The sequence below is a fragment of the Meles meles genome, chromosome 20 (genome assembly GCF_922984935.1).
Source record: "Meles meles chromosome 20, mMelMel3.1 paternal haplotype, whole genome shotgun sequence".
NCBI classification, from domain to species: Eukaryota; Metazoa; Chordata; class Mammalia; order Carnivora; family Mustelidae; genus Meles; species Meles meles.
In genome coordinates, this window is record NC_060085.1 from 7838213 (window position 1) to 7850304 (window position 12092).

Genomic DNA, 12092 nt, shown 5'->3' on the forward strand with positions numbered 1-12092 from the left:
GCACAGTTCTGCCTGGTCAGGGCAGAAGTCGCTGAGCTGTGACCCCACCCCTCACTTTTACCATCTGCAAAATGGGACTAAGAACCACTTTGGTGAATTTTGGTGAATGAATTGCTGTAACAGGCCTGTAGAACGGGCCTGGTGTGTCCTGACTGCGCACCGTAGGCGGTCCTGGGATTGATTTGTTCTGGTCTCTGCATACATTTCGCTGCTGAGAAAATGAAAGGGAGCGTGTAAGCCACGGCTTGATTCGGAGCATGATTCTGGCGCTGTGTCAGATCCTTCCCCTCTGACGTCGGGTTCTCTTTTTCCTGGTAGGATGGTCCAGCAGTTTGGGGTGGACTTTGAAAAGAGGATCGAAGGCTCTGGAGACCAAGTGGACACACTAGAGCTCTCCGGGGGCGCCCGAATCAATCGCATCTTCCACGAGCGGTTTCCCTTTGAGCTGGTGAAGGTAGCGCCGCCGGGTGGGCCCTCCTGACTCTGTTCAGGCCTTCCTCCCAGGCCCTGGGTCTTGAACTCCTTCTTCCCAGCGTCCACCTCCGGTGGGCAGAGGTGGTGCCAGTGGCAGTGCGGCGGGGGTTCGGGGAGGAGGTGTGACCTCCGGGCCTCCTTCCCTGAGCGGACAGCGCAGAGGTGTCCGGTGGACCCCTAGGGAAGTTCCATTTTGGCCCTCTGACAAAAACCAATACACAGTCTTTGCAAAGTACATAGAACATGGGTCAGTTCTCATGAGAAAGTGTCCTCATCACGGTGAAGGGGAAAACAGGCAGGGTAAGGAGCCAGCACGTCTAGGATAGCATATAGCGTAGTTACAGCGTCCCTCCTCGTGAAGGCTGTGATGTCTCCGTGTGTGTCTTTGCACAGACAGATCTGCAAGAGGGCTCATAAAGATGTCCGTTCTGGGCTTTGAGATTTTTTTGTTGTTGTTGATTTGCTTGAAGTCTTACACTTCTTACCAAGAATATACATAATTTTTTATAAAAACCGGTAAAATTATTTTCAACAAAGGGCAAAAGCTTAAAGGGATAAAAAACACCCCTAATCCTAATACCCACAGACAACTCCTATTAACTTCTCAGTGTTTGCCCTTTCCGGATTATTTCTGTGCAAATGGGTAAGTCCCCGGCCTACACAAAACATGGCATATCTGCTCATCCATACTTGAAAAATAATTTGTGTGTCTCTGTATCCTGCTTTTTTCTTATGGTGGCCATCTTTCCAAACCAGTCATTTACGTTTCGTGCGTCGTTAACGGCAAGATAGTATCTTATGGATGTCCCATCATACATTGAACCAATCTCCCATTATTAGACATTTGTTTTCACATTTTTTAGCAGTTATGAATAGTTCTGTGAACATAACTGATTCTTACGAATTCCTCAAGGTAGGTTTCTAGAACGTTTAAAACTGCCTGAAAGTATAGCTATGTGTTTGGAGGCCCTTGATTGGTACTGCCAAATAGCCCATAAAAAAGTTATGTGAATTCATGTTCCCTCTGAGAGAGAGTGAATTCACGTTTCCTCTGAGAGAGAGTGAGAGTGTTCATTTCAAACCATCCTTGCTGAAACTGGGTTTTAATGTTTTTAAAAATTTTGACCGGTGAAATAGTCTGCCATGTGAAAACAGCCACACTCAGGACATACGTTCCCCAAATACGCACCCGTTATGGGGGTGCCACAGGTACCTCTTTGCATGTGGGTGATTTGTCTGCTCTCAGATGGAGTTTGACGAGAAGGATTTACGACGCGAGATCAGCTACGCCATTAAGAACATCCACGGAGTCAGGCAAGTTCTAAGGGAAGAGCTGCCATGTTCCCTTCACCTCCGCGGCACCACTGTCCAGCCAGTTGGTCACCCCTCTCTCCAGGTGCCCTGAGTGTGAGGCCTGGAGAGAGCTCCTGGGTGGTTTTCAGTAGCTTTAAGTCTCTCCCTGTGGGTCTCCAAGGGCACTCGAGGGGCGGGTGTGCTGTCTTGTGTGGATTTGTTATAGGCCACGGGGCTGCTTGCCGCCCTTGGGTTAAATGTAGGTTAAACTGCCCAGTCAGTTGGCATGAGCCCAGCTGAGAAAACTCACTGGAGATTTGCCCTGGGGGGTTGTGGGGAGCCAGAGCTGAGTCACGGTTACAGGAACCCAGCATGCGTCCCCATCACAGGTCCCCCGTGAGGCTCCTAGGTCCCCTCCGTTATCTGACAAAAGTTGTCACCCTGGCTGTCCAGTCTTACATCAGCCCTGGGGTCCTCGGGTCATCCTGTGGGTTTCCAGGCAGTGGATGCAGGCATCTGACCCCCAGACTTGCCGTGACCTTGGCTCGTGGACCTCTCGGGGACCTGGCCCGTGCCTATGAAATTGCTGACCGTGCTTTGTTTCTCTCTGACTTATCTCCCCCACCCCCGGGTACGGATGGTTTTAGGACCGGGCTCTTCACCCCGGACTTGGCATTCGAGGCCATTGTGAAAAAGCAGGTCGTCAAGCTGAAAGAGCCCTGTCTGAAATGTGTCGACCTGGTTATCCAGGAGCTAATCAATACAGTTAGGCAGTGTACCAGTAAGGTATTGGGCCCTCGGCAGGGTGACTCCTGGCCTTGTGGAAGCGGGGGTATGGGGGTTTGGTATCAGGCTCCCAGTGCTGCTCCAGCCTTTGCCCTGCTGGTGCCCTTTCCCCCCAGGTTGCCTCAGTTTCCAAGAATGTGGCCTTCTCCCTGGGGCTGGGGCGGGGGCGTGTTGGCCTGGGCGCAATGTCTGTGGGGTGGGAGGGTGCGCCAGGCCTCCAGAACCGGCCTGACTGGTGGGCAGGGCTCCCTGGGACCCTGATACCAAGCCTAGCATGTGTCTGATGGACGTGGGGGTGTCGTTGGGCTGTCGCTTTGCTGCCTTCTGGGAAGCAGAGAGGGATCCTGCGTCAGCTGTTGGAGGCCAAGCTCCCTGAACCCTGCCCCCCAGCCATCACTCCTTGATGAATGCCTGGCACCCTCGGGCCTTCCTAGAGCCAGCCACCTCTCTGTCCACAAGACACCAACAAAGGCCCAAATGCCACCAGCAGAATGAGTGCTCAGGTGCCTGGCCCCGCGAAGCCAGCTCGGCTCCTTGCAGCTCCGCCAGTACCCCTGGCTCCCTCCAGGAACGGAGCTGTCCCTCCAGGCAGCACGTCCTCCCAGCCACCAGGTCCCCCGCACCCGTGTGCTGGTATTCACAGGCCACCGTCTCCACCCAGCGGGTCGCGCTGGGCTCCCCCGCAGGCCTGGCTCCCAGGGCAGTGCGCTTCGGCCAGACTGCTGAAGTGCTTGCCGGTGGCCGGTTTGTGTTTGCACGTCCGCAGGGGCCCCAGAGCCCGGGGTCGGTCTCCCAAGGCAGGGAAACTGCTTGAGCCTTCTGTCTCGGTCTGGAAAAGCCCACATTTGCTTCTTAAGCTTCTTCGATTAGAAAAGGGAGAGAGAGAGAGAAAAACCTAGGTGGGGTGGGGTTTATCACCCTAGAGCCCACTGTCACAGGTGCGAAAATTCGAGGCCATCACGTTTCCTTCACCGTCCACACCGTGACACTGACCCCTGGCCCCGCCCCGGCCCCAGCCTCCCCTCCGACCCAGGACTCCTCCTCGATCTGAAGTAGCTTCCGGGGCAAATGCGGGCACAGGCTCCTACCTGCATGTCACTAACCAGCTGACTCTCCTCTCTTCTCTTTCTGTCTCCCATCCCGTGTGTGTGGCCTGCACTGTCCCTGGGTGTCTTTCTACCTCGTCCCGCCCTCCGCATGACCCAGGACGGGGCTCTTCACCCCCGACATGGCCTTTGAAGCCATTGTGAAAAAACAGATTGTAAAGCTCAAAGAGCCGAGTTTGAAGTGTGTTGATCTCGTGGTCTCAGAGCTGGCCACGGTCATTAAAAAGTGTGCCGAGAAGGTAACCGAAGGTTTTGTTGTCACCTGCGCATTTGTCCCGCGTCTCCTCTCCCCACCCCCCATGTTAGTTTCCACCTGCGCATCTGGGAACTCTGCCTCAGCGGGCACCCTCTTCCATGGGCCTCCTGTCGCTTGGTGACATCTCAGCTCTGCCTAGCAGACGAGAGAGGGGGGCATCGCGGCACACGGGTGTTCCATGTTTCCAGTTTGGGCTCTGCGGGGGAGGAGAGGCTTGGGGTGTGGCCAGGGACAGTCACCAAGCAGGCAGTGGGGACCAGGGGCAGTGCCTTAGAGAACCTTAGAGGAGGAGGGCGTCCGCCCCGTCCCCCAGCGTGAACCACGATCAGTGCACAGACGTGTGTGTTCGCGTGTCGTGGAGCATTTCGGAGGCTTTCCACTAGTGATGTTGACCGGCTCCTCGGTTTTCCCTGACACGTGGACTTAACCCGAACCCCGGAAGGTGGGCTTCTCTGTGCGTTTGGTTCAGGTTATGATGGGAGAAGAGTCTTCTGTAAGGGGGTCCCTCTGAGGGAGATGGCCCAGATGCTGCCCCCATCATCCTAGAACAGGCGCTGCTCACTCACGAGCTGGCTGAGTTCTGCTCCATGGGCCTGTGGCCTTGACGCTTGACTCAGTGTCCTTGCTCTCACCCCGTGCTGGGCGGAGGGGGTGGCCGTCACTGTCGGGCAGCAGACACACACCACCCACTTTCTCTTGCCACTTTCCACCTTCATATCCCTTCTCGAAAATCATCTCTGCTCGTGCGTGGGCGCCCTGTCATTCTGTCTGGCACACCGTCCCCCCACCGTCCCTTCTTGTCTCTCAGCTGGAGCAGCTATGAGACAGGAGTGGGGTGGGGACTCGGTAGGCCCACGCCTGGTCACTTCCCTTCCCCCATGTTCTCTGCGTGGTTCGTGTTGTTTCCTGGGCCACGAGGACTCCGCCAATACCACCACTCTACCTCCCTCCCCTGCCCCCCAGCTCAGCTCCTACCCCCGCTTGCGAGAAGAGACGGAGCGAATCGTCACTACCTACATCCGGGAACGGGAGGGGAGAACCAAGGACCAGGTAATTGACTTTTTGTTTGAGTTTTCAGGTAGAATTTGTGCGTGTACATCTTTTTTTATGTGCTTAAATCTTGAGCATACGTTGCCTTGAATAATGACAAACGCATTAAACAAGGTGACCCCCACCTCAGTCAAGGTACAGAACCCTTCTGTGACCCTCAAAATCCCTGTCTTTCCCCCCGCCTCCGCCCTACCCCTGGCAATGACCGGTCTGCTCCCTTATCCAGAATGTCACTCACATGGACTCCTGGAGTGTGTAACCTCTCGATTCTGCCCTCCCGCACTTAGCATAGAGCACTCAGGATTCTTCCCTGCTGTTCGTGGTGTTTGCGAAGGTTCTTGCCATTGATCGCTCAGCGCGATCAACGTGGGGCATGTGGACCACAGCCTATTCATCCCTTCGCCCAGCAGAGGGTGTGTGGGTGGTTTCTAGATTTTAACAGTTTCGTTGTGGAGACCGTCCAGGCGCACACTAGGAGGGAGAGTGGGGCCGGTCCCCACACGGCCGCCGCCTGGGTCTCACCTGTCACATGCTGAGGGAGCCCGCAGCTGTCCTTTCAGCTCCCTAGGGGGCCTACGTCTGGTCTCCGTCCTCCCCCTCAGTCGTCCGCGGTGGCCTCCTGGCAGGTGTTTGTTCAAACCAGCACCGGAACAGGCCTTCGTGTCGCCCATCGGTGGAGAACCTGGCTCGTTTGTCCCTCAGAGGGTCCCGCAGTCATCCTGTGCCCCAGCCCATGTGGCTTCTATACCCCGGAAGTTTTATCAAAAGTTTGAAAGATTCCAGTTCATTTTGTTGTCAAGAACGTGGCTGTCCCTTTGCCATGCCACAGTGCGTGGTTGTCCCACCGCCAGCACTTCCGGGCCCCAGCCCCGGGCGCTCAGGCCTTAGAAAACTCGCAGCAGTGGCTCCCATGCACAGGGTCCCCCGGCATTTTCCAGCAACCCCACCAGGTCCGAGTGCCTGGCATGTTTCATGCCGGAGTGCTCAGAGGTGCAGTGAAATGCCAGGAAGGGGCAGGGTGTTGTGTAAAGGCCTGTCCCTTAGCTGATGGGACATCGTGACGGGTTCCGTTCTCATGCCCTCGCCTGGCCAAATTGGCTTTGCTGTTTTAATGCAGCACTTAGAACACGCCAGGTGCTGCTCTGTGCACTTTACCTGCTCTGACTTGTTTGACCCTATGCAGTCGGGCCTCTCGTTGCCCCTTTCCACTGTTGGGTAACCTGAGGCCCAGGGTCACACGGCCAGGCAGGGGCCCCCGAGCGAGATTAGCAGCCTGGGTGATCCACCCCAGAGACCATGCCGGCAGCCACCACATGGCGGCCTCACTCTGCTCTGTTGGCCCAGTCTTTCTTTGTTGTGAGGCTCTGAAGGTTCAGAGTGCCCACGCCCCCTTCCCCCTGCAAGTGTACCGCAAGGTGTGTGTTGGAGGGGTGTGTGTGTGCCTTCCCAGGTCTCCTGCCTGGGAAGCAGTATGGTTCTAGCCCCCCCTGCTGGTGGGTTTGGGAAGGGCTCCTGCTGACTTCAGATCTGTGCTCATAGCTAACCCCGCTTTTTTCCAGATTCTTCTTCTGATTGACATCGAGCAGTCCTACATCAACACGAACCACGAGGACTTCATTGGATTTGCTAAGTAGGTACTTTTCAGGACCGCGGCTGGTGGGAGGTAGCAGTACCTGCCTTCAGAGCCAGGCCCCGAGGGAGGCGGTCGAGTTGGCTTCCCTTAGCCGACAAGGGCAAGAGGGTCTTTCTGTCAGGATACTGGGGTGAAGCATGGAGCCACCTGAGGGTATCTGGAGCCTTTCCTGGGCTAAAGCAGTCCCCTTCCTCATTGTCCTCAACACGCCTCCTGTGGGGCTGACTTCCAGAAAGGGTGAGGCCGGCAGCACGCAGTGCCTTCCTTTCTACGTGACGTCTCAGAGCCTTTCATAAGCCGAGCAGTTTTCCCCAGGCTCCCCCATCTGCACTTGGCCCTTTCACAGAGCATCTCACGGGCTCGGGGCTCCGGCTCTGGGGCTGCTCTGCGGGAATTGCTGTCCAGGCTCTCCGTGGCTTCCGTCCACACACCGTAGATTCAAAACCGGAACCTCCCGTGGCACCTGGATAAGGGGCCAGAGCAGGGGTCTCCGAGTGTGGCGTGATGTAGATGTATGTGCTGGCCTCCGGTACCGCTCACTGACTCCCTCCGCCCCCGGGTCTGCCCTCAGCCTGTTTGGGCATCACATGGATGGTTCTGGTGGCTCCTGAAGGTCTTCTTGCTGAGCCTGATGGAGTCACAGAACGTTAGTAGCCAGCTTCCTGGCATTCGCTTAGCAAGTAACCCTGGTGTGTGTGCTCTTTGCGGGGCTCTGATACAGCAGTGAACGAGCACAGATCCCCGCCCTTAAAGGAAGGGCCCGTGCCCGGGACAGACATGCACCAGACCAGTCAAGACACGGTGTCAACCAGTGCTGGGTCAGGGCTGTGTGAGGCTTGTGCTAAGTCTGGAGGGCCCCTGGCCCGGCCGCGGGGCGGCAGGGAGGCTTTCTTGTGAAGTTCCTGGGAGGGCCTCGTGTTGGGCTAGCAGGCTGGACAGGAGGCTCTTCTGCTCAGGGCGGGGGTCTCTGTGCTGGGCTCAGCACTTCTGGGGCAGTCACAGTTGCACTCAACACACTTGGTCACCTGATCTTTGCTGGGCACGTGGTAGGTGAGTGGAAGGAATGAAGTCATGAACGAATGAATGAGGGCATGATCAGAAGCTGCTCTCCATGCTCGGATGAGCCAGGGGCGCTGGTTGGGCCGTCCCTGCTGTGAGAGGGCCGGGGGGTTCTGACCACGGGGCCCCACACCAGGTGCGCCCTCCTGTGCCTCTTCCCCCAGCAGCCAGGTGTGTGTGAGCTGAAGACACTGGTCCCCCATTTGGTTTGCTGCTGTTTTCCTCACCTTAATGTCTCTGCTTCTCATACTTCATCCACAGTTCCTTCTCACACTCTCTCCTGTTTTTCCTTTGACCACTCCACTCTTTCCTCTGGATTCCTGGGCCTTCCCACTTCCCCCAGCTGTTATACTGAGCAGCTGGTGACCGGGTGGGTATTGCCTGCTGTGTGCCTTTTTCCTGGTGTGTGAACGGGGTCGCCCTGGCTAGGGGCGGGGCCCCGGGGGCGCCAGGCTCCAGGCACAAGCCAGGGCCCAGCCTTGGCAGCGGGGATGTCCCTGGTTGCCCACTGGAGAGCCATGGAGTGCCATGTCAAAGCCGGGCCTGGTGCGGGGCCTTTGGGGCAGGACGGTGAACAAGGCCGACTTGGCCTTTCCCTTTCGGAGCCCGCAGGCTGGTCACACGTGTTACCGAGCACGTTGTCACAAGGCAGACAAGAGCTGGAAAGGGGAGTAGGTGAAGGGCTGTAGGAAGGGGGAGCAAAGATGTTGCCTGGGGAGAATGCGGGTGACAGGCAGGGGACCCCAACAGCGTTGGGGACAGGGAAGGAAGGCCAAGAAGCAGGGAGGGTTGGGGAGACCGAAGCAAGGTGGAGGTGAGAGACCAGGCCCCATCGCCGGGAGGGCTCTGCCGGCCGAGGGGAGGACTTCGGACTCTTTCCCCGCACCATCGTCCACTCCCTCCCACCCACCCGCCCCCATTCCCAACAGCAAGACGTTCCTGATTGGGCAAAGGCAAGGGGAGAGGAGCAGCTGCACAGGCTGCCCGGGGAAGGTGGGAGCCAGGAAGCCCCTCGGAAGCAGCACATCCGGGACCTCGCTGGCATCCAGCCATCACTGTGTGTGGCCTGATCAGTCCCGTCTCCTTCTGATGCTGTTGACTGAACTCCTTCCTGGGCTTGGATGCCCTGGGCTGCTTCCTCACTGCCCTCTAAACACAACCACCAGGGTCCGGAGAAAAAACTCTGTGATAAACTCATCGAATGTTGGGAAAATCGGTGGATAAATTCTTCCCCTGTGCTTAATGTTCCAACCTTTACCAATAATACGAATAGATGCCTACTTCCTTAACTCTCTCTCCCCCTTCCTTCTCTCTCCCTCTTTCCTTTATCCCAACAGCCAGCTCAAACTTGCAGGTACAGCCCCAGAGGCAGCCAGTAAAGGAATAAAACAAGGTGGCTTTCCTGGTCATATTCTGAAAGCTCCTAAAGCAATACGACAAGAAAAGAAAATAGGATGTCTTAAGTTATAGGACACAGTCCGTTGTTTGCAGGTGGCGCTGTGGTTGTCCCAGTGCAAAACAGGATGAACAAGGGAGCTGAGTAGGTTCCCACGTACAAGATACGTGATCTTCATCTCCTTGGCACGAACTAGCCAGAAAACAGGGTAGCTGAAGAAGAAAAGAGATCAGGGACTGTAGACAAATAAGGGACCTTCTAGAAACATGCATGGTGGGCGGCTGTCCCATGGTCTGATCTCCCGGGCTGGCCAGCTCTGTGGTCAGAGCCATTGAAGACTTGGTGCCGGGGTCAGGGATGGGAAGAGAGAGTGGGGAGAAGCCTCAGGTTTGACCCCCAGACAGCCTGCTGCTCAAGTTACTCTGAAGCCACTGTGGCCCCCTCCCAGCCACTTGGGAGTCCAGCTTCTCAGGCCCCCGCCTTGGAGGCTCTGGGACTGTTGAGTCCTGGCAGTAGCTGGTGCCCTTGGGAACGGCTAAGGTCAGGGCCTTGAAGCTTCAGTTTAAATACATTTTCTCCTTGCATGAGCCTGACTCTTTGCCTTGGGCTTCTCTCTGCCTCTGGCCTTAACTGGCCACTCGCTGCGCCCCCCACCCCACCCTGCCTCTACCCGGGGAGAGAACCCCGCCACATCTCTCCCGCACATCACCACATAAGTGCTCTCTCTGCTTTGTTTTCAGTGCCCAGCAGAGGAACACACAGCTGAACAAGAAGAGAGCCATCCCCAACCAGGTAGCCCACCCCTCTACAGCCCATAGCCCTACCCTCGGGAGCGGATGGGCACTTAGGGACCGCTGAGCCCAGTGATGATGCCTGGCCAAACCCTTTACCCCGACTCCCCAGCCTCTTGAGTCTGTTCAGGCTTTGATGTTTCAGGAAACGTATCTTTGAGCTGAAGCTCTGGCACAGGCTGGGGAGGGGGGGCAAATTTGTACATCCACGAGGCCCCATCTGACATCCACGGCCACGCTTAGAACTTGACCCTGGAGGGAGGGGCAGCCCAGTCACCAGTGGGTGTCTGCAGCCAAATGGGGTTCCCAGTCCTTAGCCCCAGAGACTCGGAATCTGGGGGAGGGTCTGGGTGGGAGGCTGCATTGCGATAAGCCGCTCTGGGGAGCCTGAGGGGGCTTCGAGCCCCGTGCCTGAAGAAGCCCAGAGCCCCGGGAAGGGTTTCTACCTTGATGTCATGCCCCAGCCAGAGGCCTTGGCCATGAACAATATGAACAGCTTCATACATGCCGGTAGCAGGTGCCTCTTTTTTTTTCTTAAGAAAACACATCAGTTTTTGCAAAAATTTCTGCCAGTGCCCGCCCCGCTTCTCCATGGTAGGCAGGGTGGGGGTGGGGGCAGGGATAAGGGCTCTCTGTCCTGCACGGTTATGGAACCCTCTGGAAAAGAAGGATATAACCACTGCATGATTTTTTTTGCGCTTGCCATAGGTCATACATATATTGTTGCTTTTTTGTTTCGGGAGATGATAATGAATTAAATATTAACACCATGAATATAATTAATAGCATGTAATTTTTTTTCTTTTGCTGTTTTTTCCCTCTGCTCTTCTCTCCTCCCATCTTTGTGCTTTTCCTGCTTTTTCTCTGTCCCCTCATGTCCCTTACGTTTCTCTTCCTCTGCCTGCTCTTCTTTGATTTACCCACAATCCTAACTTTGCATTTTCAAAGGGGGAGATCTTGGTAAGTACCCACTTAGTGTGGTAGCAAACGTTAGAGAACCCAAGAGTGGTGGAGACCCCGCCACCCCGTAACATCCCTTCACCCCAGAATAACAGAACCAACTAAAAATCAAGCTAACCTAAAAACCGCCTGCCATGGCCAGCGCCCGCCGGCCTCCGTATTGCCCTGGGCATAAGCCGACTCACACAGACACTAACCTGACCACCACCCTTGTGGGAGGCCCACCTCTCCAGCCCATTCCTGACACATTTAGCTAGTTTCCTGTAGGTCAGGGATGGCAAATACTCAGCTAACACCACCCACGCTTCCCTCCCCTCACCTCCCTGGCCAGGGAAGATTTTGCTTAAGTCCTGCGTTTTTGGAACGTGTTCTTGTCGCTGCCACCACTCCAGTGCAGACATCACCATGCTGAATTTTTCTCCTCCTGCACTCATGGCAGACATTACTAATGGATCCAGCACTCATTCCTCTGTGCCTCTCCCCTGTGTGTGCAGGGGGGCAGGCATAGCTAATCAATCCCGGCATTCTTTCCTGAACATGCCACCACTCCCCATTTCGTGGCAGATGTGACTAACTGGTCAAAGAATTTTTTTTCCACGTGATAGCTTTGCACGTGACACCCCTCCCGCACCCATGAGAGACATGACTGATTGATCAGGAAACTCTCTCCTGGATGCTGCCACTATCCTTCTGTCCCTGTGGCAGATGTGATGATTGATCAGACTGTCCTGGTCCACTTGCTCCCCTTCCCTTGTATTTTGCCTGCGGCAGACATCACTAGTCACTCCTGGCACGCTTTCCGGCTGCGCCCAGAATTCTCACTTGGAATTCTCACTGAGGTGGCAGTTGCTACCCGTTGATCAGTGTGGCTGCCCACAATGAATGGTATTTGCCATCCCTGTTATAGGGAGCACCTCTCCATGTGTGGCCCAGCCCAGGCCAGCCCAGTGGGGGCCAGGTGCTGCTCCCATCTGAGAGGTGAGCTGTTTTCAAGGTGCTTGAAAGCCCAGGCAGCTGGCTTCAACCCCAGCTCCCTACGTCAGAGAGCAAGGCCTGGGCCTCCTCCTCCGGGCTCTTCTCCCACCACCGGCCCCTGAGGCGCTGGGCGGCCGGCTGCTGCCCTCTGGCAGGGATCTTCTGGTGAGCCCCGGGGTCGAAGTGGCTGAGCTGATCCTGGGCCAGGGCTGTGCTGTATCGGGGCTCGGCAGGGTCGCGCGGGGGCAGTGGCAGGAGGAATCGCTGGTCCTTAAGCCTGTAGTTCCCGCTTTTCCCGATGTTGCCCCCATCC

The 12092-nt window shown here is 56.2% G+C and overlaps 1 protein-coding gene across 7 annotated transcripts in view; it reads left to right on the plus strand.

Annotated features, from left to right (window-relative positions):
• The window catches only part of DNM2 (dynamin 2), an 85461-nt gene that overhangs the window by 56551 nt on the left and 16818 nt on the right, over positions 1-12092 (plus strand). For 3 of the 7 annotated variants that reach the window (XM_045991270.1, XM_045991275.1, XM_045991268.1), the window contains exons 8-14: positions 319-454; positions 1721-1788; positions 2415-2553; positions 4879-4965; positions 6525-6595; positions 9794-9845; positions 10793-10804. In XM_045991270.1, coding sequence (XP_045847226.1) covers positions 319-454; positions 1721-1788; positions 2415-2553; positions 4879-4965; positions 6525-6595; positions 9794-9845; positions 10793-10804 — 565 coding nt within the window. Of the gene's footprint in view, positions 1-318; positions 455-1720; positions 1789-2414; positions 2554-3759; positions 3899-4878; positions 4966-6524; positions 6596-9793; positions 9846-10792; positions 10805-12092 lie in introns of all 7 variants that reach the window. The other 4 variants (XM_045991269.1, XM_045991272.1, XM_045991274.1 and 1 more) reach the window with 3 other exon arrangements.